At 66.3% G+C, this 25,611-nt stretch overlaps 1 protein-coding gene across 1 annotated transcript in view; it reads right to left on the bottom strand.

Moving 5' to 3' along the window:
• ZFPM1 (zinc finger protein, FOG family member 1) overlaps positions 1–25,611 on the bottom strand; it is a 70,197-nt gene that overhangs the window by 30,207 nt on the left and 14,379 nt on the right. Inside the window, exons 2-3 of the mRNA XM_045439967.1 lie at positions 8,909–9,025; positions 6,507–6,629 (exon numbers count right to left, since the gene is read on the bottom strand). Of these exons, the coding sequence (XP_045295923.1) occupies positions 6,507–6,629; positions 8,909–9,025 (240 nt within the window). The remainder of the gene's footprint in view (positions 1–6,506; positions 6,630–8,908; positions 9,026–25,611) is intronic.

Raw genomic sequence — 25,611 nt, 5'->3', positions numbered from 1 at the left:
TGGATGCCAGCCAGGGGTTCAGGCCCCTTCTTTGGCCCAGGGACCAGCGGTCTGGGGAGCGTGTCCTGGCAAGAACCCACGGGCGACCCTCAGCCTGTGACAGCTGAACCCCATTTCCTATGGGATGCCGCCCCCTTGATCTGAGCTTGCCTCCTCCCTCCTCACCCCTGCGCCCGCCCCAGTCCCAGCGGGGCGCACTCTGGCCCCGGGGCTCTGGCCTTCCCTGTGCCCGGTGCACCGTCCCCAGCGGCTCCCCCCCTTCTGGCCCGTGGGCTCGGCCAGGCCTGTTCGGCATCGCTCCCTCTCTTTTTCCAGAGCCTCACCCCTCGGCCACGTGACGTCGTCGCTTCTGGGTTATTCTGTCTCTGTCTCCCTAACTCGAACCTCAGTGCCCTGGCCACCTGGACGCTGCGGGCCCCAAGCAGGTGTTTAACATACAAGTGTTCGTGGAGTGAACGAACGACCTTCTCGTGCCGGCTCCTGGGCCGTAGAGACCAGGATGTTTTGGCCCGAAGGCCTGTGTCACCCCCACGACACAGCTCCAAGAGGGCAGGACCACCCCCCCTTGTTGCCGGGAGCAGCGGCACGGCTGGCCCCTGCAGGTGTCTGTAAACAGCTGGGAAGGCGGGCAGGCTGGCTGACCACGGGGGCACGCAGCCCCCCCACCCCGGGCCTTCCGCCACCTCCTGGAATCTCCGTCTGCTCGGCCGGGAAAGGGGGTCTGGACAGGCACAGGGCCCGCGGGCGGGTCTCAGGGCCCACATCCCCCTGGGACACCCAGAAGAGGTGGCCGACTCTGGCCCCTGGAGCTGACCCCGGGCTGACCCTTGCCATCTACCATCACCCTCTCCTTCGCCCCTCCCCCATCTGTTAATCTAAGACAAATAGGCCTATCGGGTGGCAGTGCCGGGCCCCACGATAACGCCAAATAGCCGAAATGATTTTTTCCCACCCACGCAGGCCGCGCTGCTGGGAGGGGACGTGCGGCCAGGCCGTATCGGTCCATCTCCCGGGCTGTCCATCAGGACAGGCCGTCCTGCCTCGGCAGCCCGACCGCCCGCCGCCCGATAACAGACCTTGAGGTTTGCCTAGAAACTCCGGCAGTGAGATTAGTCAGCCGAGCACAGCCCAGATAGCCGGCCCGGCGCCCTTGCTCACGCTCCAGAGGTGAAGATTCCAGCAGGCTCCCCAGGACCCCCGGGGTGGGGGGATCGGGCTCCAGGGCTCAAGCAGGAGGCAGCTCCGCCTCTGGCCCCTCACGGCACCGTGCTCCCTGCGGGTGCTCCTTCAACCCAGCTGCTGCGTGGCAGCTGACCAGACACCTCGCTTGAAATCCCCCAGCCCTTCCTTTTATGTCAAGACCGTAGAGGCGTCTCCCTACACCCCACAGCACGGAGCCCCAACCCTGACCCACCTGTGCCCATTCTGTCTCATGCTCCAGCCACACCCACCCACGCTGTTCAAACCTCAGGGCCTTTGCACTGCCCGGACACCCTCACCCCACTCCAGCTGGTCCTCTGGCCTCAGCTCAGGGATGTCTCTGCTGACGCGCAGTGCCGTGAGGACATGGCCAGCCTTCCCACCTCTGCCTCCAGGGCCCGAGATGGGGACATAAACGGTAACACCGGACGCCTGGCCAATTAGATTTTGTTTTGTGAACAGTGGTCACCAGGAAAGAGTTCCAGGCTCCGAGGCTCCTATGGGTGAAAGGAACCCCACTCTTGGGGCCCTGATCACAAAGCCAGGCCACAGGCCGCCTCCCCCCCGCCGCCAAGCTGACCACCAAGTGTGCCCCTGGCCACCTCCCCCCTTCCTGGGCCCACGGAGCCCAGGCCACCCTCACGGCTACTTGACGCCCCCCTGCGGGCGCCCACCTGGCATGGCATCTGCACTCAGCAGCGGTTGCACACTGGCTCCCATCCGGGGCATCCCGGCCTTGCCTGCCCTGTGCCAGGCTCACCAGGCAGCAAGGGAGGCCGGAGGAGGCGGCCCAGCCCCAGGCGGCCCGGCAGAGGGGCTGCTCAGGCGGGAGGGGGTCCCACACCATGAGGCTGGCTTCAGAGGGGGCTCCCGGATGCCCTGGGACTCCCCAGAGCCGTTCCCTTCATCCTGGTTGCTCATGACCCGGCCAGGCAGGCCGAGGGCACGCTGACGGCCACTGGGCCACTGCACAGGGGCTCAGATGGGGCCCAGGAGGTGGGTGATGCGCCCAGGACCCCCACTCAGGATGGGACCCTCCAGGCTCAGTCCGAACGGAGGCCGGCCTTCCTGCCTGACCTGTTTCTTTTAGATGTTAGTGGGGAGACCGAGAAGGGGGAGAGGGGACGGACGAATGGCAGGAGGGCTGGGGGTCATGGAGTGAGGGGCCGACCCCTTTCAGGCAGAAAGCTCGTGGCCAGCTGCCCTCCAGACATGCTTTGGGGATTACAGATTACAGCTCTCAGATATTTGCATATCAGAATTTTAAACAGCCAGCCCCTCCAGCAAACAAGGTCATTTCAAAGATAAAAATACTGAGCCTTCCCCCTTCCTGCCACCCACCGCCTTTCCCCTCAAAGCCCCCAGCCCAGCATCCCCGCGTCCCCGAGCCCCAGCGGGTGCTTTCCCGACCACAGGCTGAAGCGCCCTCCCTACAGACCTGGGACCGGGCTCCAGGGCCTCCTGGCTAGGCCTCGGTCTCACCCCCGGGGCCTTTGCACGGGCTCTGCACTTCTGACCCGAGGACCTCCCTGCCCTATGGGGCCCGTCTGGGGGCCACCTTCCCCTCGGGGACTTCCACAGTCCCCTCACTGGTGTGGTCGGGGCTCCCAGCGTGGAGGACGCCCCAGCACACGGCTCCTTGGGAGGCAGGGAGGATCCACCTAATTCTGGGGGGAGGGGGGGCCCTGCCCGGGCCCTCACCCGCTCCAGGGGGCAGCTGCGGTCCCGCTGCTCAGAGGAGAGAGGGGACATCTATCCCTGAGACCGCACTGTGGGGCCACCTCAGAGCCGGCCTCACCCTGGGCCACAGACCACTCGCAGGGACGCAGGAAGCGGAGGGCGGCCTCTCCCAGCCTCGGGCCCCCTGCTTGGCAGCTGAAGCGGGCAGTGCCTTTCTGCCCCGAGAGTGGCTTCTCCACATGACATCCCAGCCCAGGCCGCCGGCGAGGGGAGACAACGCTGCGGCTCTCTGCATGCTGTGGGCGTAGCCCCTTCACAGGCCCCTTAGCTCCGTCGTACAGATGAGGAAACTGAGGCCCAGAGAGGTCGGCAAAGCTGGAGCCCCTCCGGGGCAGGCACGCTCGGGGGTCTGTGCCCTGATCTCCGTGCCACTGGCCATACTCCCGCCTGACCCACGACAGCTGAGGCTGCCGACGGAGCTCACAACTTCTCAAAGTGGAAACACATCCCTGAGGACCTCCCCAGCCTGGTTCTGGAGCTCTGGGGCCACCGGGTGTCGGGCGGGGGCGGGACCGGGCCCCTCAAGGGTCCCGGAGGCGCACTCCGGCGTCCACGAAGCCCTCGCACATCCACGACCTCGCTCGTGTCTGCAGTGTGTACCGAGGCCCTCCTGCCTGCTGCCCGGGAGTGCCCGTGGCCGGCTGCTCTGGGACTTGCCCCCGGGGCAGAGCGGCCCCCCTGTACGGGCTGTAGAGCTGCAGAGAGGCACTGAGGCCCAGTCTCTCCGCTGGGCTGCTGGCTGTTGTCACCGGCTCCTGGGCTCCCTGACCACGGGTCTGACCCGGGGGGGGAGGTGCCTGGGAGACCCACGAGCCCTGGCCCTCGCTGGCAGATGGCAGCCAGGAAGGCGACCGGTGTGCACGGAGCTCTGTGCCTTGCGCAGGCCAGATGGGAAACTGAGGCTCGGGGCCAGGCCCTTCCCCAGAGCCAGACGGTGCAAGGTGCACGTGTGGTCCAAGCTGGTCGCCTTCATCCAGAGGGCAAAGGTAGCTGGTGTCCCCAAGCCAGGCGGTACAGCCAGGGCTATTTTCCAGGCTTGGGGACAGACTCAGAGACACAGGGGCGGGTAGATGCTCACCCGGGATGGGCAGAGTGGCAAGAAGGGGGCAGACAAGGCGAGGGGGGTAGGGCGCGGGACTCGTGGGCAGGGGCCACGGCCGCACACCCCCACCCTGGGCACTGCCTTCAGGGACGCCGGCCTGGTCAGGCCCTGGCAAAGCCCTGCTGCCCCATCGCTGGCACGGGCGGCCCCTCTCAGATAAGGGCCCACTGGGCCTCTCTGGCTTCCCTGGCGGGCGATAAGTGCGGCCTGCCCGGGGTCTGATAGGGGGCAGGCACCACGGCGGTTGGCCAGCGGCCGCTTATCGGCCCATCGCTGCCCACTGCACAGAAATTGCTATCTGCGGCGACGGACGGGGAGCCCCCGGCCCCAGGGATGCAAATAGCACAGGAAGCCCCCCGAGGCGCTCCAGCCCTAAACCACGGCCACCCAAGGGCCGGCCGGTGCCCCGGGGTCAGCTTCCCATCTCCAGGAGGCTCTGTTCCTCCGTCTGTGAAATGGGGATGATGATTCCACTGACGGGGGGATGGGGCCCCACCGGGGCAGTCACACACTCGCGGCCCCGGCTCTGGAGCCGGGGATCGGTCTGGACCCTGCTCTGCCACTTTCCAGCTGGGTGACCCTGGACAAGTCCCTCTGTCACTCTGCGCCTGAGTCTCCTGCATAAACTGGGGGGGGGGGGGGGGGGGGCGACCCCTGTGCCTGCCTCAGAGCCTGGGTGACGCTGCCTGGGGCTCTTCCTCCCCAGGCCACTCTATCCAGTGGCCGGTCCGGGTCCCTCAGGCACACGGGTGGTCCCCACTCCGCCCCCCCCCCCCCCAGCCCCTGCAGCAGGAAGTTTCCTCATAAAGACTGGAACATGAGGTCCATGGGGCCTGGGGCAGTGCTGACCTGGCTTCTGTGGGCGCCTTGTTGTGACCTCATCTGCAGCTGGGGAAACTGAGGCAGGTAGCGCAGTCTGACCACGGAGTCCCCGCCCAGCCCGCGCAGCACCATCCTGTGGGTGGAAAGGCCCCCGTGTGGACCCCAGCACCCCGCAGACAGGCGTCCGGCTCAGCTCTGAGGGCCGTGAGGACCTCAAGGACACGTGGCCCTGTGGCCTGTCCCTTGCCAGGTCTGCCAGGGCACCCGGGGCCCCTCCTCTGCCGTCAACAGGTCCCCAAGAGGGGGGGTGGCAGCCAAGTCTGTTTTGAAGGGAAGCAGTGTTGCTGAGCTGGGGGCAGCAGAGGGGACCCCTAGCACCGTCCTACCCAGGGTGCTCCACTCCTGGGCAACACGGTGGCCCATCCAGGTGGAAAGGGCAGAGAATGAGAGGGCATGGAAAATGTGGGGTTGCCATCTTGGTGCAACTGCCAGGCCACCCCGTCCTTCCCACAGCCTCAGGCTGCCTACACTGTCCCTGTGCGGGACGGGCTGTGTTAAATCACGAGGGGAACCGGGGGGCATACGTGTCCCCACATCTACGCCAGAGCCGGTGGCAGACATCACTAGTCAATCACGGCTCTCTTCTCCCGAGGCTTGGGGACACCCCCTCCCCTGCCCCCCAAGAGGTCCACATGGACTTTCAACCGGAGCCTGGAGGGAGACCATCTCTGACACCCTTCCTATCTTGGCCCCCGAGGGCCCTCAGAGGAGGGATTCGGGTCCCTTCTGCCCTGGCAGAGGCTGTCCCTGCCCCACCTGGGTGCTTCCTCTCCACCGGCCACAGCCTCCTCGGGCTGCTCGTGCACCCTCCCTGAGGACTGTTTGCTCACAGCTAGAAGACGGGTACTCAGCAAGCACTCAATGAATGCTTCCTGCATCCACGCACGCCTGGCCCAAGTGCACGGCGTCCCCTCACCGAGACCGTGCCCGCTGACCCTCACCGACGCACAGACACGTGGCCCCAAGACCCCACCCCCGCCACCCTGCGTTCCCCGGAACAAACAGAAACAGCAGACACGCCCAGCTTTCCCTGCACTGCTAGGAGCACAGGGAGAACCATCTGGTAGGACCTCCAAAGTCAGAATTCGGGCAGGGGGATGGGCAGCACAAATCCTCCCTCAGACACTCCCCTGCTCCAGCACCGGGCAGTTGGGAGCCAACTCCTGCCCCCCGACCCTGCGGCTGCGGCCACCTGGGGGCCGGGGGGTGGGCCCTCTCCCACCCTGCACGGGCCTGAACCCCCAGCCCAGCTGGGACGCAGAGGCATCCACCTCCGTGGCTCCCAATTCCTGCGATGCCTCTCGCTGGCCTCACCACCTGCTCCTCTCCCCCGGCCAGGCACACCGCCTCCTGGGAGCCCTCAGAGCGCGTGGGCAAGGGGTTTAGCTCTGGGCATCGGCAGGGCTTGGTGGCCTCCTCCCACGCTATCGCCTGTCCCACAGGCTGCCTGGACTTCGGAACGGGCACGGGCCCCGGCCAGGAGGGTCGCCACCAACCTCCTCGGCCGGAAGCCAAGGCCCGTCCCACCCCCCCCCCGCCGGCAGGACGGCAGCCGGCAGCCCCCGGCCGTGGGTGTGGTTACCTGGCCCGCTCCAGGAGCTGCCCGACTCCTCCTCCAGCCTGGCCTCTGGCTCCTGCCCCTCCATCTCGGGGCCTCCTGGGGATGTGGCGGGTGGTGGCGATGGTGGGGGCGGGGGATTGGCGTCTGCGGACAGGAACACACGGTCAGGCCCCGCCATCTCCGGGCACCGCGTCGCCCACCTCCCCACCGCCCCCCCCCGTGGCCAGGAGGGACACCAAGACCCAGGCGGTGAGCACGCGCCCAAGGTCCCTCCACACCGGGCTTGCGCTAATGGGGGCACAGACACCTCAGTTTTCTCCTTGGCCTTCAGAGCCCCTCATCCCGTCATTAATTGCAGCAACAATTGCTCTTCCAGTGGCCGCTAATAATTAGAGGGCAGGGTGGCCTCACGGGCACACCCAGGCCAGCGGGCGGCCGTGCAGGCTCCCTGGTCTCCTCCGCCGGCAGCTGGGGGCCCCTCCAGCCGGGCCCGGCACCCGGGTCCAGCCCAAAGGGCATATTTGCCTTCCCTGCTGAGCCTGATAACCACGCAGCCCCCAATCGATGAGCTCCCATAAAAGCCCCCCCTTGGTGACGTCACACGCCCGGCAGATTATTAATACCCAAGATAAGGACTGTGATTAACATCAAATAAATCAATCACACAGTATAAAAGTCCTATTATTTTTGGCTATAAATCAACGTGGCTGGCATTCGAGCCCCAGCCATCGCGCGGGAGCCGCGCTGGGCCCGCCCGAGAGGCAGAGCTCGCTCCCCGCCGCCTTATCTCGCCCATCGCTGCGTTATCACCGCGGCCTGTGCCAGGTGCAACCCCGGCTGTTTTTTCCAGCTCTTTCCCCGGCCCCGCCCCCACCCACCCCGTGCAGCCCCAGCGAGCAGATCAGATAAGGGGCCCGGCTCCCCTGGAAAGCCACCGGGTCAAAGTCCACCAGTAACAGCCACTTGCCCTTTGGTAGATCGGGGCGCCCCCATTAGCACACAGCACCTAACAGCGGTGGTGATGGCGGTGGTGATAAGGGGGCCCCGGGCGCACTGCCACAGGCTCGGCCGCCCAGACCCAGCAACCGAGGCTCAGGCAGGGCAGGAGCACGGGCCCCGGGGACAGACATGATGCGGATGATGGTGGCGGAGATAGTGATAATGAACAAGACCCGGCACCCCGGCCACTGTCTCTGGGTGGGCCGAGGGGCCACCCCTGAGGGGCCTGCCACTGGGGAAAGGGACCGAGGGGCCACCAGGTCTCAGAGCACGAGGCTTGTTGCACTCCTGGCCTGTGGCCATCCCAGGGCGGACGATGATGCTCTGAGACTGGGAGATGCTGGGGGTGGGGGCGGGGGGTCCCCCGCGCTCTGCCTGGGGTCTCTGTGCCCCGGCCCCGGCCCCACCCCCACCCCGCAGAAGGCTGCTGCCCACTCGCCAGATTCCACCTCAGGGCCTTTGCACGGGCAGGTGCTGCCGCCCGGGGACACCCTTCTCTGCGCATCCTCCGCGTGCAAGGGCGTCGAGGTGCTGAATGGGGATAAGATCACGGGCCACGGGCAGCAGGGTGGGGGCGGAGAGAGGTGCACCAGACCACACCCCCACTAGTCTCGCAACCTGAGTGTTCTCCTCAGGAAAGCAGGCCGCCCCCAGGGCCTCAGCAAGCCCCCTCCCCCTGGGGGGCCCGGGGGTACAGCTCGCTAGGGAAGCCGCCCTCTCCCTGAGGCCAGAGCCGGCCTCCTGGTGGTTAGCGCGTGCCCAGGCACCCCACCCCCCAGCACTACCTCTGGCCCACGAAACTGCCACCAGGAGTGTCCAAAGAAAGGTTCCCAGGTGCCTGGGGTGGGGGTGGGGGGGCCGGCATTGGGCACGAAGGGAAATCAACCTGAATCCAGATCTGGGGTCAGATCGCTGCCTGGGTGCTTACAGGCTGTGTGTCCAGGGGCAAGCCTCTTAACCTCTCTGGGCTCATTCCCTGGGGTGTAAAATGGGGTTACCTTACAGCCTGCTATGTACTGAGACCATGTGTGCTGAGGCTGCTGGCACAGCCAGGTAAGGACTCACTGTCCCCGTTCCACACAGGGCAAAGTGAGGCTGGAGAGGGCACGGCTTTCTCAAGGTCACTCAGTGGCCCATGACCTGGGCTAGGCCTCCCCAGCGGGGCCTCCGTCTCCCCATCGGTACCAGAAGGGGCTGGACCCGTGCCCAGTGGCGTGCGTCCCCGGGGCGTCAGCGCCCTGGCGGGAAACTGCGGAGCAGTCGGCCCACAGACACCGCCAAGCCTAACACCCACTTCATGGGTGAGGAAACCGAGTCCCAGAAGGACGTGGCTCCGTGAAGTCACAGGCAAGGATGCGGCGGGGGGGTGGGGGGTGCGACACAGGGGTCAGACTCGGGCCCGTGGCACGCCCACCGTGACTCACCTGCACTGGCAGGGCTCAGGGGCTCGGGCTCTCCCGCGGCCTCGGGCCCCACGGCTCCAGCCTCCTGCTCCGGGAGGCCGGCGTCGTCTTCTGCGGTCTCCACGTCTCCGAGGGAACCTGTACAACAGCCCGAAGGGAATCCGTAAGGCTCCGTGGGGCGGCCTGACCCCCTCCCGGCACCGGCTCGGCCGCCCCGCAGGGTCAGAGGCCGTGGGGGGCGCCCCCAAGACTTGCGCACACTTCACCCTTGCGTCAGCCCCGGTCCCGCGACAGCCCCAGCACCTGGGGTCGTCCCGGCCGTCCCGTCAACCGCGGCCTGCCCACGGGCCCCTCTCGCCAGGACGGTGGTCCCAGCCCCTCCTTGGTCTCCCCAGCACTGGGGGCAGCGTGCTCTCCCCTGCGCTCTGTTCCACGCTGTGGGAGCGGCAGCGGTGCCCCCTCTGGCCCGGCGGGGGGGGGGGCCCTCTGGGGGTTGCATGAACCACAGCCCTCGCCCGACCCATAGGTACACTCTTCCGGGGGTTCAGGGCCCCTGAGACGAGAGGGTAACCCTCTCCTGGGCCCAGGACACCTCCTCCGAGAAGCCCCCCACACTCAGGTACCAAGGTTCGGGAGCTTGAGGGTGGACCCCGCGTCCGGCGCACGCAAGTGCTCAGAAAACCTGGCTGAGCGAGTAAGTGGCTGAGGGGGCACAGGTGGGGGCACAGGTGTCTGCAGCCTCTGGGGGCGGAGAGCCGCAGGCCTGGGGCACCTGACTCCAATCCCACCTTCCCCGGGAGGCTCCTGCGGGGGGGGGGGGTCCCACAGAGCCCCCCTTACAGCCGACAAGGTGGGCCCACAGCCCAGAGACCTCTCAGGAGAGTGGGGAAGCCAGAGCCACGAAGGTGCCCCCAGTCAGGGCAGCAACCGTGTCCCTGAGGTCAGACTAGTGGGTCCAGAGGGGCGGGCAGAGGGACAATGGGGAACAGGTGTCTATCCTTATTCTGCTCCCCGTCTCCCCAGGCCCTTTCCGGCTGACTCAGCCTGGGCCCCGAGGGCTGGAGACAGGTGCTGGGGCTGAGCTGCCTCCTGCCCCGCCCCCCCACCCTGTCAGTCACCGTAGAGATGACGCCCCGTCCTCCGGGTGTGGCGTGGGGGAGGGGCCTGACTCACAGACCGCCCCCCCCCCCCCCCCCCCCGCTCCTCCTACTCAGGATGGATGGAGGGGGTGCCCTTCTGGGCCCAGGCCACAGACCCCACAGCAGCCAAGCCCTCTTGCCGCTGAGGAAGAGGAAACCGAGCAGGAAGAAACATCTGGAAGCCATGAAGACAGCCGCAAATCCATGTGATGGGAGCGCACGACGGCTGGGGCAGAATGGGGCTTGCTTTGGCTGGCATTGGAGACAGAAGGCACCTGAGGCATGTGGAATGGAGCGTCCACCTCTCAGAGGCTGAGCTCCCCGTCCCTGGAGGCAAGCAAGCAGCAGCAGATGGAGATTCGCCTGGGATTTGTGCCTCTGTGGCCGGTGGTTCCTGACCTTTTGTACATCATGACCCCCGTGGGGATGTGGTGAAAGCCAGTGCCTTCTCCCCAGAAAAACAGAGACCAAAATTTGCCATTTCAGGGGCTTCTCACCAAAGCCCTAGTGTTCCTCCTGCTGCCCTCACTCACTCCCCGCCTTTGCCATATTATCCCCGGGGTGAAACCTGGCACCAGCGTCCATCAGGGGCCACAGGAGCTGGCTCCTGGCAGCGGAGACGCGCGAGGCTACGATAGAACGAGCAGCACTGTGACCGAGGTTCCAGGCTGACTTTCCCCATCTGGCAATTTCCATGGAGCAGGGAGGTGGGCAAGCTGGTGGTGTGTCTGCGTTTCAGCTCACCTCCCTGGTCACAGGCAGATGGTGGCCCGCGACAGTGACGAACGCTAAGTGTTCCTGGTGTGGCGACAGGTGGGCAGACACCGCTCTAGGAGGCCGCGGTGCCGGTCACACCTGGACTCTGCAGGGGACTTCCGGCCCCACTGGGCCCCAAACAGAAAACAACAGCAAATGATAAATGCCGTGAGGGAGGGAGGGAGAGAGGCAAGTGAAAGAGAAAGAGAGGGACAACAGGGGAGGCTCCTGCCAGCAGATCTCAGAGGGGACAGACAGCTGGGGGGCTGGACAGAGGGCCTGGGGGCTGGACAGACAGCTGGGGGGCTGGACAGAGGGCCTGGGGACTGGACAGAGGGCCTGGGGGACTGGACAGAGGGCCTGGGGGACTGGACAGAGGACCTGGGGACTGGACAGAGGGCCTGGGGGACTGGACAGAGGGCCTGGGGGACTGGACAGACAGCTGGGGGGCTGGACAGAGGGCCCGGGGACTGGACAGAGGGCCTGGGGGACTGGACAGAGGGCCTGGGGGACTGGACAGAGGGCCTGGGGGCTGGAAAGACAGCTGGGGGACTGGACAGAGGGCCTGGGGACTGGACAGAGGGCCCGGGGACTGGACAGAGCTGGGGGACTGGACAGAGGGCCTGGGGACTGGACAGAGGGCCTGGAGACTGGACAGACAGCTGGGGGGCTGGACAGAGGGCCTGGGGGCTGGACAGAGGGCCTGGGGGACTGGACAGACAGCTGGGGGGCTGGACAGAGGGCCTGGGGGCTGGAAAGAGGGCCTGGGGGACTGGACAGAGGGCCTGGGGGGCTGGACAGAGGGCCTGGGGGCTGGACAGAGGGCCTGGGGACTGGACAGACAGCTGGAGGAATGGACAGAGGGCCTGGGGGCTGGACAGAGGGCCTGGAGACTGGACAGACAGCTGAGAGAATGGACAGAGGGCCTGGGGACTGGACAGAGGGCCTGGGGGCTGGATAGACAGCTGGGGGCTGGACAGAGGGCCCGGGGACTGGACAGAGGGCCTGGGGACTGGACAGACAGCTGGGGGGCTGTACAGACAGCTAGGGGACTGGACAGAGGGCCTGGGGGCTGGACAGACAGCTGGGGGACTGGACAGAGGGCCTGGAGACTGGACAGAGCTGGGGGACTGGACAGAGGGCCCGGAGACTGGACAGAGGGCCTGGAGACTGGACAGACAGCTGGGGGGCTGGACAGAGGGCCTGGGGGCTGGACAGAGGGCCTGGGGACTGGACAGACAGCTGGAGGAATGGACAGAGGGCCTGGGGGCTGGACAGAGGGCCTGGAGACTGGACAGACAGCTGAGAGAATGGACAGAGGGTCTGGGGACTGGACAGAGGGCCCGGGGGCTGGATAGACAGCTGGGGGCTGGACAGAGGGCCCGGGGACTGGACAGAGGGCCTGGGGGACTGGACAGAGGGCCTGGGGACTGGACAGAGGGCCCGGGGACTGGACAGAGGGCCTGGGGGGCTGGACAGAGGGCCCGGGGACTGGACAGAGGGCCTGGGGGGCTGGACAGAGGGCCTGGGGACTGGACAGAGGGCCTGGGGGACTGGACAGAGGGCCTGGGGGACTGGACAGAGGGCCTGGGGGACTGGACAGACAGCTGGGGGGCTGGACAGAGGGCCTGGGGACTGGACAGAGGGCCTGGGGGACTGGACAGAGGGCCTGGGGGACTGGACAGACAGCTGGGGGGCTGGACAGAGGGCCCGGGGACTGGACAGAGGGCCTGGGGGACTGGACAGAGGGCCTGGGGGACTGGACAGACAGCTGGGGGGCTGGACAGAGGGCCCGGGGACTGGACAGAGGGCCTGGGGGACTGGACAGAGGGCCTGGGGGCTGGAAAGACAGCTGGGGGACTGGACAGAGGGCCTGGGGACTGGACAGAGGGCCCGGGGACTGGACAGAGCTGGGGGACTGGACAGAGGGCCTGGAGACTGGACAGACAGCTGGGGGGCTGGACAGAGGGCCTGGGGGCTGGACAGAGGGCTTGGGGGACTGGACAGACAGCTGGGGGGCTGGACAGAGGGCCCGGGGACTGGACAGAGGGCCTGGGGGACTGGACAGAGGGCCTGGGGGACTGGACAGAGGGCCTGGGGGCTGGAAAGACAGCTGGGGGACTGGACAGAGGGCCTGGGGACTGGACAGAGGGCCCGGGGACTGGACAGAGCTGGGGGACTGGACAGAGGGCCTGGGGACTGGACAGAGGGCCTGGAGACTGGACAGACAGCTGGGGGGCTGGACAGAGGGCCTGGGGGCTGGACAGAGGGCTTGGGGGACTGGACAGACAGCTGGGGGGCTGGACAGAGGGCCCGGGGACTGGACAGAGGGCCTGGGGGACTGGACAGAGGGCCTGGGGGCTGGAAAGACAGCTGGGGGACTGGACAGAGGGCCTGGGGACTGGACAGAGGGCCCGGGGACTGGACAGAGCTGGGGGACTGGACAGAGGGCCTGGGGACTGGACAGAGGGACTGGAGACTGGACAGACAGCTGGGGGACTGGACAGAGGGCCTGGGGGCTGGACAGAGGGCCTGGGGACTGGACAGACAGCTGGAGGAATGGACAGAGGGCCTGGGGGCTGGACAGAGGGCCTGGAGACTGGACAGACAGCTGAGAGAATGGACAGAGGGTCTGGGGACTGGACAGAGGGCCTGGGGGCTGGATAGACAGCTGGGGGCTGGACAGAGGGCCCGGGGACTGGACAGAGGGCCTGGGGACTGGACAGACAGCTGGGGGGCTGTACAGACAGCTAGGGGACTGGACAGAGGGCCTGGGGGCTGGACAGACAGCTGGGGGACTGGACAGAGGGCCTGGGGGGCTGGACAGAGGGCCCGGGGACTGGACAGAGGGCCCGGAGACTGGACAGAGGGCCTGGAGACTGGACAGACAGCTGGGGGACTGGACAGAGGGCCTGGAGACTGGACAGAGCTGGGGGACTGGACAGAGGGCCCGGAGACTGGACAGAGGGCCTGGAGACTGGACAGAGGGCCTGGGGGCTGGACAGAGGGCCTGGGGACTGGACAGACAGCTGGGGGACTGGACAGAGGGCCTGGGGACTGGACAGAGGGCCCGGGGACTGGACAGAGGGCCCGGAGACTGGACAGAGGGCCTGGAGACTGGACAGACAGCTGGGGGACTGGACAGAGGGCCTGGAGACTGGACAGAGCTGGGGGACTGGACAGAGGGCCCGGAGACTGGACAGAGGGCCTGGAGACTGGACAGAGGGCCTGGGGGCTGGACAGAGGGCCTGGGGACTGGACAGACAGCTGGGGGACTGGACAGAGGGCCTGGGGACTGGACAGAGGGCCCGGGGACTGGACAGAGGGCCCGGAGACTGGACAGAGGGCCTGGAGACTGGACAGACAGCTGGGGGGCTGGACAGAGGGCCCGGGGACTGGACAGAGCTGGGGGACTGGACAGAGGGCCTGGAGGCTGGACAGACAGCTGGGGGACTGGACAGAGGACCTGGGGACTGGACAGAGGGCCTGGGGACTGGACAGACAGCTGGGGGACAGGACAGAGGGCCTGGGGGCTGGACAGAGGGCCTGGGGGCTGGACAGACAGCTGGGGGACTGGACAGAGGACCTGGGGGCTGGACAGAGGGCCTGGGGACTGGACAGACAGCTGGGGGACAGGACAGAGGGCCTGGGGGCTGGACAGAGGGCCTGGGGGCTGGACAGACAGCTGGGGGACTGGACAGAGGGCCCGGGGACTGGACAGAGCTGGGGGACTGGACAGAGGGCCTGGAGGCTGGACAGACAGCTGGGGGACTGGACAGAGGACCTGGGGACTGGACAGAGGGCCTGGGGACTGGACAGACAGCTGGGGGACAGGACAGAGGGCCTGGGGGCTGGACAGAGGGCCTGGGGGCTGGACAGACAGCTGGGGGACTGGACAGAGGACCTGGGGACTGGACAGAGGGCCTGGGGACTGGACAGACAGCTGGGGGACTGGACAGAGGGCCTGAGGATGGGACAGACAGCTGGGGGACAGGATAGAGGGCCTGGGGGACTGGACAGAGGGCCTGGGAGCTGGACAGACAGCTGGGGGACTGGACAGAGGGCCTGGGGACTGGACGAAGCTGGGGGACTGGACAGAGGGCCCGGAGACTGGACAGAGGGCCTGGAGACTGGACAGACAGCTGGGGGGCTGGACAGAGGGCCTGGGGACTGGACAGACAGCTGGGGGACTGGACAGAGGGCCTGGGGGCTGGACAGACAGCTGGGGGCTGGACAGAGGGCCGGTGGACTGGACAGAGGGCCTGGGGACTGGACAGAGCCGGGTGTGGGAAAGGAGGAAGAGCTTGGAGGCTGGAGAGAGGCCAGGGGAGGAGTGGATGCTAATCCCAGAGGCACTGGGGAGCCTTAGAGAGTCCCAGGCAGGGGGTTTCCTGCCTGCAGCTCCCTGGATTCTAGCTTGGGATCGGAGTCCCAGCCTCCTCGCCCAGACACATCAGCGCTGTGATTACAGGAGGCGGGCAGGGGCTCAGTATGCCGTGGCCGGGCTCAGACCACACAGAACCAGCCCCAGGCCAGGCCTTGCGCTCCCGTGTCAATGCACCCACGTGGGCAGGGGAGGCTCTCAGGTGGACGGGGCACGGCCCAGAGTGGCCCAACGTGCCCCGGCTCAGGTGGGAGGCCTGGCGTGCCGTGGGCTCCCTTGGCATCCGGGCAGGAAAACAGAGGCTGCGGTGGAGGCTGGCTTCTAGTCCCTCCACCTCCCCGCCCGTGGGCCTGGCCCCGGGCAGGTACTGCCGGTCACCGCGGCCATCCCAGCCTCAGCGGGTAGCGCAAAGGCCTCTGGGGCCCGCCCTTTGCCGGACCCTTTCGAGAAGCGCTGGTGCCCTCTGGGCTCACCTAGAGCCGTCAGGGGAGGCCCCCCAGCTGCGCTCCCTCCTGCTCAATGGCCATCGCACTTCGGGGCCTCGGTTGCCTGCTCCGGTGAGTGGGTATGAAGCCACCGGCTGCTCTCAAGGATGGCAGGGACCAGAGCCCTGGGGCCGATGCCGGGGCAGAGCCGGCACACGCCCCCCCACACCTGCCCGACCCCCGGACAGCAGCCCCGACTCCCCACTCTCCGGCTCGCTCAGGTGGGCCTCAGCCACCCAGGGAGCCTCCAAGCTCGCTGCGGGTCCGTTTATGGGAGAACAAAGGCTCCCGTCGCACAAAGGCGTGACGATGAGCGTAAAGAAAGAGGCTGCCGGGCTGCGGCAATTTATTCCAACGCCGCTAATTCAGTTCCGGCACAATTAACGCCGCTCTGATAATGCGGGCGACGACCGCCAGCCAGCAAATCGCTCCGAGCCCGCAGACGGGACGTGTCTTGGAAGGGCTGCCGTATGCCTGCTTCGGCACCCCGGGAGCGTGCCATCTCGCCCCCGGGGACAGTCCTGGGGTCATACGGGGGGCTCCCGGGTCCCGCTCCACCGGGGGCTTGGGAGGGAAGGAAGTTTCCTCCGCTGGCCAGACCTCAGGGAGGCACAGCTTCCTCCCCGGGTGCCCTGCGCTAGGGATGGCCCCCACCTGGCCCCTGGGGGACACTCTCTGGCCAGAGGCCCCAGCAGGTAGGCCAGGCCTATCCACGGCAAGGCAGGGCGGGTGTCCGTGCTGTGTGGACCTCAGGCAAGTAACTCTACCTCTCTGTGCTTGGGGAAACCAGCACAGCTCCTACGTCACATGAAATGTGGTGCTCATCCATGCTGAGCTCAGCTCAGGGCCTGGCACGGAGTAAGCACGCACCAAGTGTAGGCCGTCACCGTCATCAGTCACCATCGCTGGCTGCACAGCAGGGCCTGGGACGGGGGGAGGGGGTGGCGTGGGGTGTGGGGCAGTCAGGACGGGCAGGTCTCCTCCTCCGACCCTCTTGACACTGCCCAGAGGTCACGCCCACTTTGCAGATGAATAAGCTGAGGCCCAGCAAGGTGAACCGACCTGCCCATGCCCACCCCCCCTCTCCCGCCAGCCCCGAGGAAGCAGTGGTGGGGATAGGCAGGACAGGACCCTCCCCAAACATGCCACCCTTGCGGACGCTGGCTCAGGCATAGGCCTCCCCTGCACCAGGGCGGCCCCGCACCTGCCTCCACTGTCCCCAGGTCCAGAGACCAGGATGGAGGGTGACGCTGGCCCGCAGGGCCCGGCAGGGCGGGGAGGCTGGCGCCCAAGGCTGAACACCTGTCCGGGGGCGTCCGCGGGTGATGACGGCGGTCCCAGCGCTGCCCCCGCGGCCCGGAGCCCCTCGGTTATCACGGCGAGCAGACACCCCGCGCCGATTCGGCTCCTGCTCATTAAGCCGGACGCCGGAATGGAAATGCAAACATAATAGCTATTTGATTGGGGTGAGATATTTTGCATATTGGCTCGGCACTGATAGCAGAATTTCATCAACTCCCTTTTTTCATGCTTTAAGACTGAATTACGGAGACAGGCTTGGTGCAGCGGGATGGTCCCCCTCTCCCTTCCGAGTCCCCGAGCTGCACGATTAACAGCCCCTCCTGGCTTTGATGGAGAGGCAGCTGATGCTGGGGGGGGGGGGGGGGGGCTTCTGAATGACCACCTCTAAGAAAGCCAGAGCTCATGTGCGTGAAGGGGACAAAACCCCCCCCCGGGACTCTGGCCCCCAGGTGGACCTGCCAGGCGGGGTGCAGGTGACGGTGTCACGGAGCACTGGACGGGGAGTCCGGAGGTCCTAGGCAAAGTCCCTGCAGGCTGCACCCATATCAAACGGGGGTGATTGTGCCTGCACCCCGAGACCGCTGGAAACATGTGAAAGAACAGGGGGCGGAGTCCCCACGAGCCCCTCCCCTGACTCGGGGCCTGACTAGGGTGCGAGTGTTTACCTGAGGCCCCACCACGTGGGCCTGCCCATTACGTGGGTCCTTCTTGTATTCCGTTTACAGAGGATAAAACAGAGGTGGGACACCTGCCCAGGAGCCCCTCCTGCCTGAAGGCAGGCCTCCGGGCCCGGGGGGGCGGTGTGGGGGGGTGGACACTGCCGGGCCACGTGGCCCTCCCCCTCCCCCGCCCCCGTGTCCAGCCTCCCAGAGAGGGCAGCAGACACAGCTGGAGTGCTGGCGGCCCTCGCCTCCCATGGCCTCGCTTACTCATTGACTCAGTCATTGACCTGTCAAACCTGGGTTCACGGACTGCCAGGCTCCGCACCAGGCCCCTGGAGACCCCACGGCAACCCAGACACCCCACCCCCGAGAAAGCAAAGTGAAAAATGCAAGCGGCCATTGCCCCGAAGGAGAGGTGCAGGTGCCAGTCAGGGAAGGCTTCCTGGAGGAGGCGACCAGGGAGTGGCGCTCTGGAAGGGGACGGGACTGCCTGCAGCTGGGCCAGGGAAAAGCATCCCAGGCAGGAGGCACAGCAGGAGGCTGAGGCTGGTGGCCTGGTGCAGGCCACACCTCCTCGAGCCTGGTTGCCGCATGGAAAGAAGGGATGTCACGTCACCGGCTGGGGTCAGGGTTCAGCAAGGTGGTGCCAGTGGGTGCTGAGCACAGACAGGTTATTATTACAAGTCTTGTTATTTGTTTCAACTCTCCAGGGGGCGCCACACCTGCCCTCTGGGGGGAGGGGGACTGGTGGACAGAGCTGGGGCCTGGCGGGGGGACGGTGCGGGCAGGAGGGAAGGACCTCCCCCCAGGCCGGCAGAAGGCCTGGCCTCCTGTCTCGCCAGCCCTGGGCAGCTGGTGGGCAGGCCCGAGGCACGGGGCGCTGGGCGGGCGGGGGCACGGTGCTGCCCGGAGAGGGACCCTGACCTCTGGGTGGCACACGGTGGCCAGATAAGGCCCCGATAACAGAGAGAAAATAGCAACAGATTCAGACTTTCCCACCGGGGGGCAGTGGGGTGGCTCAGGCCACGGAGGGGACAGCGCTGTTCCCCTCTGGGGGCCTTGCTGTGGGAGCTCTGGGCGACTGGGGGCCGTGGCTGGCGGTCCCAGGGGCCCAGGTCCCCCAGGCAGCCGGGGTTGGGTCTGAAGCCGGGGAAGTACTCCCTCCCCGGCCCTGGCAAGCAGGACTGGATGCCCTCAGTCCCCTCCCAGGAAGGAGGGTGTCTAATCCAGCTGGTGACTGATGGAGGAGGCCACTGAGGCCCAGGACACAGGGGCCGTGGCTGCTCTGGCCTGTTAGCTGCACCCCCCACCTGCAGCCCCTCGGGGCCCGGTGACTCGTGCTTTACACACAATGCTGACAAGCAGCTGAGCCAATTCCCAGGCCCAGGTGGGTAGAGAGAAGCAAGTTGGGAGGAGGGGGTGCTGAACAGGGCTCGGAGGGGGGCACACCCCAGAGGAGCAGAGGGGAGCCCCATGCACGGGCGCTGCCGAAGGGCAAGGGTGTCCCCACGGCACGGAGCAGCCCCGGACAGTCCAGGGCCTGTGAGGCCGGGCTCGCACGGCTGATGGGTGGCGGGGCCACAGAGGGAGATGGGTGAGCACAGTGGGGGTCAAGGGGCAGGCTCTAGGCCCCCAGCGAACACTGCCAAGGCTTGGGGGAAGCAGTTCATTCACTGGAGACCGTCAGCTTCTCTGACGTTTAGGATAGAGGCGGGTTCCCGGCCCACTGCCTCCTAGGAGCTCACAGCCCCGAAGTGGGGGGGGCTCCCCGGGAGGGACCTGGAGTTCTGGGGGGGGGCCCGGCGCACACACTGCGTGGAGCCTGGCTCTCCCCGCGGGTCCACCTCACCCCCAGTCCACACCCGCCGCCAGCCCACGTCTGCACGCCCCTGCCGGCCGCGCTGCCCCTCCGCCCGGTCAAGGCCTCCTCAGCCCTCAGCCCCAGCTCTTCCCACGCAGGCCGGGCAGGCCCAGGGGCCACGAGGGGTTCAGGCTGGGAGGGGCCGTAGGCCCCTGCTGTGACCCGCCAGCGGCTTCTTTGACCCAGGGTCAGCCCGCTGACAGCTGGGGCGACCACAAGAGGATGTTGGCGAGATAATCTTGGCTTATTCGAGCAGGCGCCCTGGCCCACAGGGGGGAGAACAGGCATCCGAACCCTCTGCGCCCATGGCCGCCCCCCCGACACTGGTTCTGCTCCCCGACTCCCTGAGTGGGCCGCCTGCAGCAGGGGAGATGGGGCCGCGCAGCCTGACTCCGCTTCCCCACCAAGCGTCCATCTGATGATGCTTGCGTGCACCCCGCAACGGGAGGCTCACTACTCCTCTTCCAGACATCTGGGTCTTAGACTGTCTGCTTCTTAGGCCTTGCCACCCACACACCTTAGCGGGGGATGGCGGTGGGGGGCGGTTCAGGCCCTCCCTGTCATCCTGTGTATAAGTGACTGTCAATTCAGCTGCTTCGCTGCCCGGGGGTGAGCCATACCCCGACCCATGCCGCCTCCCAGCCCGGCCCGCAAGCACCGGGGTCATGCATGGGGGCTGGGTGGGGACACTGGTGCTGTCCAAGGTAGGCCAGGCTGGAGGAGCCCGGACGCACTCTGGGCTGTCTCAGGGCAAGGAGACGCCCTCGGCATGAAGAGAAACCTTGCCGAGTCAGGAGAGTGCCAGGCAGGGCCCTGCACGCTCTGGGAACAGAGGCCAGACTGACGGACCAGAGCTACTGGGATCTGAGCTTTTAACACCCTGAAACTTTATTGAGAAATAATTCACATACATCAAGATTCATCCTTTTAAGGGCGATTCAGCTTTCAAAGGAACGTTTATTGAAAGATGGCTGGGACGGTCCTGCGTAACCCAAATAAAAGCCAGGGCCCCCGTGGCCAGATCTCGTGCAGAAAAGCAGCCGCCAGCAAGGGGATCCTCGCCTGCTTCTCCCCGCAAGCTCCCAGGGGCAGTCAGGGTCTGGGGCTCTTTACGGTACCCGCCACCTTTCCGCCCTCATCCCCAGCCAACCCACCGCGTGTGGCTCGGTGCTCCCTTCCCAGCCTCCCCGGGCCCTTCTCCCCACACCCGTTCCTCCCTCACGGGCGGCCTGGCAATGGCCAGAACTCACTGTCAGGTACCCCTTGGCAGATGGCAGGTGGGAGAAGGGGTCAGGGCCAGCAAGGATGCTCATGTGGCCATCCTGTCCCTGTGTCCCCATAACCAACAGTGTCCTAGGCCCAGGGGCAGGAGGACCACCTCTGGGGCCTCACGCGCCCCTTACCCGGTGACTGCCCTCTCCTCCAGGCCTCATCCTTCCCTGGGTCCTTCCTTGGGGCCTTCAGTGTGGACTCCAAGGTCACACCCATCTCCCGAGTCACGCTTTCGCCGGACACCTGCCCTCCTCTGCTCATATGCCTCCCGGGCTGGCTCTCTCTCTCTCTCTCTCTCTCTCTCTCTCTCTCTCTGTGTGTGTGAAAGCCAAGCCATTCCTGGGGCTACAACCCATGCCAGCACCTGTCTGGCTCCTGGCGGTGGCCCTGCTGACCCCAGCCCTGCCCACGGGCTCACAGGGTGCTCACTTGATTAGCGGGCTCACTGGCTGTGCCCAGCAGCACCCCTGCTCTGGGGCAGTGCCTGGCACACAGTAAGGGCTCAATGAGTACTGGTGACTGTGGGCCGGGGGAGGCAGAGGGCTTGGGCAGAGGGGAGCCTTGGAGTCTGAGTCCTCTTATTGGGGTTGGGGGACCGGGGCATGTCACCTGTCCCCACAGGCAGAATATAGGCTGGGCCGGCCCTGCCTCAGGTCCCTAGGGCCTGGGTGGGTGTGGGGACTCCAGGCAGGGGACAGGGTGCTGACGCCAGAGGGGTCCTGTATATCCCGGCCTCAGCCACTGCCACTTCCTCCCGTGGCCAGCCCCATAACTGACAGGCGGAACTTGGGGGGCTTAGCTGCCCCGGTCCCACAGCCACGCCCAGTGGGGGCCCAGGGTAAGCCTGGCACCCTGGAACACACGCCCTGAGAGGCCTCTCAGGGCACGAGAAACAGGCATGGTTGTGGGCACCTGACCACACAGGACTTCAAGGCTGCCCCATTACAGACGGGCAACAGGCACAGAGAGGTGACGACGTGCCCAAGGCCTCACGGCTAGGAGGGTGGCCAGGTGGCCCGCCTGCCCCCCTTCCTGGGCCCTGCCCTACACACGGTGTTTCCTGCTTCCCCTGGACGCCTCACCCGCCATCCCCTTGGGGGTCCCGACCCAGGTCTATGTGGCTCTGGGGCCTGAGACCTTGTCTCTCCCCTCACCAGGCCACTGTTCCTCTTCCTGGCTCTGTAGTGCTGCGGCTCAGAGAAGACCTTTGTATTCCTACCCCGTCTGCTCCTTGGTGGCTGTGTGACTGCTGTCTGGCCCCTGACTGTCTGTTCCCCAAGGCCAGGACCCAGGCCCCGCCAGCTTTTCACTCTGGGGCTCAGGCCAGAAGGCCCTCTCTGCCCCGGGGGGTGGCCATCTGCCTCCCCACTGTGGGGAAGGGACACCAGCAGGGGTGGGAAATGGGGCCCTGTCCCTTCAGGAGCTATGGCTCTCTCTGGCTCTGATCCGCGTGACACGGGTTCACAGCCCTCGGCAGCTTACGAAGCTCTACCGGGACCCTCATCAGCACCACCCCGTAGAGAAACCGGCTCCACTGTACAGATGAGAAAACTGAGGCAGAGGACAGCCACGCCAGTCCCCACCCAGCCCCATCACGGCCTCTGGGCGCTGCTCGCATGGCCGTTCAGAGCAAGGCAGAGGGGAGGCCTCAGTGGCTCGGGGGCATGTGGCTCTGGGCCCGGGGCATCTGCCTGGGACTCGGCGTTCGCATCCGGCAAATGGGCACTGATCCACCAACCTGGCAGCGCTGCCCTGCGGGTGGGCGGGGAGGGGCTCGTCCGCAGGAGCGCCCTGATTTCCTCCACCAGCGGGGCACCCGTGAGCAAGCGGGCGCACCAGAGTGGGACACACACCTCAGGTACCGCGATGGGCAGGGACGGCTGCAGGATGGAGAGGGGCAAGGACGACGGGCCTGAGGGGGGGTGGTCGGCGAGGACTTCCCAGAGGAGGCGCTATTTAAGCTGTGCTTGTAAAGAATCGGGAGTGTTTGGTGGGGTGAGGATGGGTGGGTAAGAGGCAGGCGGCTCTGATTCACGCCGTGGGGAGCAAGGGGGACCTGGGGCTGTGGGAGACCGGGCCAGCCACCCCCTCGGGGCAGCCCCCAGCTCCATGCCATCTCCTGGGCCTCACTCGGGACCCTCCCCTGTCTCGAGCCTGCCCTCTCTCGGTCTCTCCCCAGGGCCGGTGGGCTGGCCCCCCGCCCCCGCCCGAGTCCCCAGGGGCAGGGGCCGGGCCAGGCAAGGCAGAGAGAAGGGGAGCGGGCCTGGGAAAGCCCGGTCCGGCTGATAGGGAGAGATTGGTTTCAGCCGGAGCTGCGGGCTGCCAAGTCCACATCCTATCCGCGGCCTGCGCTCACTCAGCATTCATCACTGCTGAACCCGGAGACTTTATCGACGCTGGGGGTTGGCGCCATCTCTGGGCCTGGCCGCTCCCGGCCCTCCGATGGGCCCGATAGCCGCTGATAGATTACCCGAGATTGCCGCAGCCAGAGCCGATCACTGACACTGCTGGGCGGGGCGCGCACCACGTGGCCGGGGCAGAGACCGAGGCGCACCCGGGGGAGGTGGCGGGCCGGCGGGCGGGAAGGCCGCCCCGGGGGCGGAGACAGGGAAGTAGGGCCCGAGAAAACGGGCGCCCAGGCCGGCTCCGCAGTGATTCTGCAGATGGGCCGATAAGGGCTGATGGATGGGAGCGGGGGCCGGGCTAATGGAGCCGTCGCCGGGCCCACGCGTCAGATGAATGGAGGCAGATTGCTTCCTGGAAGGGGACGGGGCTCCAGTGTGACAGGGCCCTGCCATGGGGGGAGGGGGGGGAGCGGGGGGAGCGACGGCCTGCTAGGCTCCACACCACCCCCCTCACCTAGGGGGCTGGCTCTCCCTCCTGCACCGGCCCGTGGGATGGCCACTGCATCCCCGAGAGGTGGGGACTCCCCAGAGCCGGCTCGGGGCCCTGGGTTCAGGATTTCATTCACACCGTGGCACCGGGGCCCCTCTTCCGGGCCAGGCTGTCCTGATGCTCTTTCTGGGTGAGGAGCAGAATGCACACCCAGGCCTGGGAGACTAGCGTCCAGACTTGTGAGCCCAGCACCCCAGGCTGTGTCTCCTGCCCCTGGGGGATGCCACGCAGGGTGGAAGAAGCCAGGGCCTCTGGGCTAGGCTCTTTCCCTGTTGGGTGTGGCCAGGTCCCAAGCAGCAAATCTACTCTGTCCCCACTGCACAGATGGGGAAACCGAGGCACCAAGAGAGTGGAGGGGGCTTCCCGGTCCCACAGGAAGTCAGTGGCTCTGCAGGGTTGAGCCCGAACCTCCCCGCCCAGGGGGCACCTCGTCCCCACGGGGGCCAGAGAGAGCTGAAGAGTCCAGGAAGCTGGAGTGCAGCTCAAACCCTCCACCCACCCTAAGCTTCTTTCCTCAACGGAAAACTGGAGGCTGAAAATCAGCCTCAAATTTCTAGACAGAGTAGAACGGAGGCTTCCAGGGGCCCAGGAAGGAGATGGGGGGACAGCATGGGGGGTTAGTACTCAATGGGTGCAGTTTCTATTGGGATCTTTCACTACAGGACAAAAAAATAAAAAGTCTGCTGTCCAGTGCTGTGGGGCATCCAGCAGGCGCCGCATAAGTGTCTGTTCCCATCATCCTAGGGGATACAGACACATGTGTGCACAGCCCTCCACAGACACGCGACTTTCTGCCCCACTTGCTGGCCGTGGAGACTGAGGCCGGGGCCTGCAGGGGCCTGGTCCTGCATCGATGGACAGGGTGGGGGTGCTGGGGGCCGTGCTGAGGCTAGGAGGGAGGCCAGACACGCTGACCTGTCCCCTGAATGGTCCTGGCCAACCTTCACTGCCTGTCAGGGCTCGGCCCTGTTGGTCTCTCACAGAAGGGCTGAGGCCCGAGGGTCTTATGGGACTGGCCCAGAAGGACCCAGTGAGTAGTGGGGCTGGGATCTGCACCCAGGCTGTGTGGCTCCAAAGCCCGTGGCCTTGACCTCTCTAGGGTGAACCATGGTGATGATGGCTGTCTAGCTGCTGACCTGAGGGTCAGGATAGAGTAAGGAGAGAGGAAAAGTCTGGTCCCTGAGGAGGAGAAGGGAGGGGAGGGGCTGTGCGTTCTCGTGTCCTACCCCACATTCGGGGCCTGCCCATGATGTGGCTGCTCAAGGCACACAGGAAGGCGGTGCGTGTCCTGGGGGCGGCACTGGCATCTGAACTGAGCCCTGTGCAACGCACGGTGGGGGCGGTCACTTCTCCTCCCCACCACGGTAGCTCGTTCCCTGCTGGCGACTTTTGCCTCTGCCGTTCCTCTCCCTGGAATGCTCTTTTCAACACTTACCACCATCTGTCCCTCCTTAAAGTCGGCTTCAGAACGGCCACCTTGCCTGCCAGGACCCCAGTCCCCCAGCTACAGGGGGACCCTCCGTCCTTAGCGTTCATTCCTGGTATTCCTTCTCTATTCCCCCACCAGTCTGGGGCTCACCAGTCTGGGGCAGGGACCGAGTCCCTGTGAGGGTCATGGGGATCCCCGACAAAATCCCCCAAACACCAGGGACTCAGACAAGTTTGGAGGCCTGAACGCACAAGGATGTCCAGAAGTCAGCCTGCTGTCCCTGTTCCCCCGCAGTCAGCCCCCAACAAAGCAAGCCTCGGCCCTGCTGCAGGGACGGGTCCTCATTGTCTGCTGGTTATGACCCCTACTCCCTGGGCTTTTGGGCTCTGTACACGACAGTGGTCACTTGGAGGCACTGACTCTTCCTTTCCTTTTTCCGTTGGTTTTGCTTTGCTTTCCTGGGCCGGGGAGGTTGAAATCAATTGAGAGAGTTGATTGAGCACCTGCTGTATGCCCTGCACTGTCCTGGGGGAGAGAGA

The sequence above is a fragment of the Leopardus geoffroyi genome, chromosome E2, assembly GCF_018350155.1.
Source record: "Leopardus geoffroyi isolate Oge1 chromosome E2, O.geoffroyi_Oge1_pat1.0, whole genome shotgun sequence".
In the NCBI taxonomy this organism is placed as follows: domain Eukaryota; kingdom Metazoa; phylum Chordata; class Mammalia; order Carnivora; family Felidae; genus Leopardus; species Leopardus geoffroyi.
Note: the sequence above shows the minus strand (reverse complement) of the source record. Positions and strands in the feature narration are given on the sequence as shown.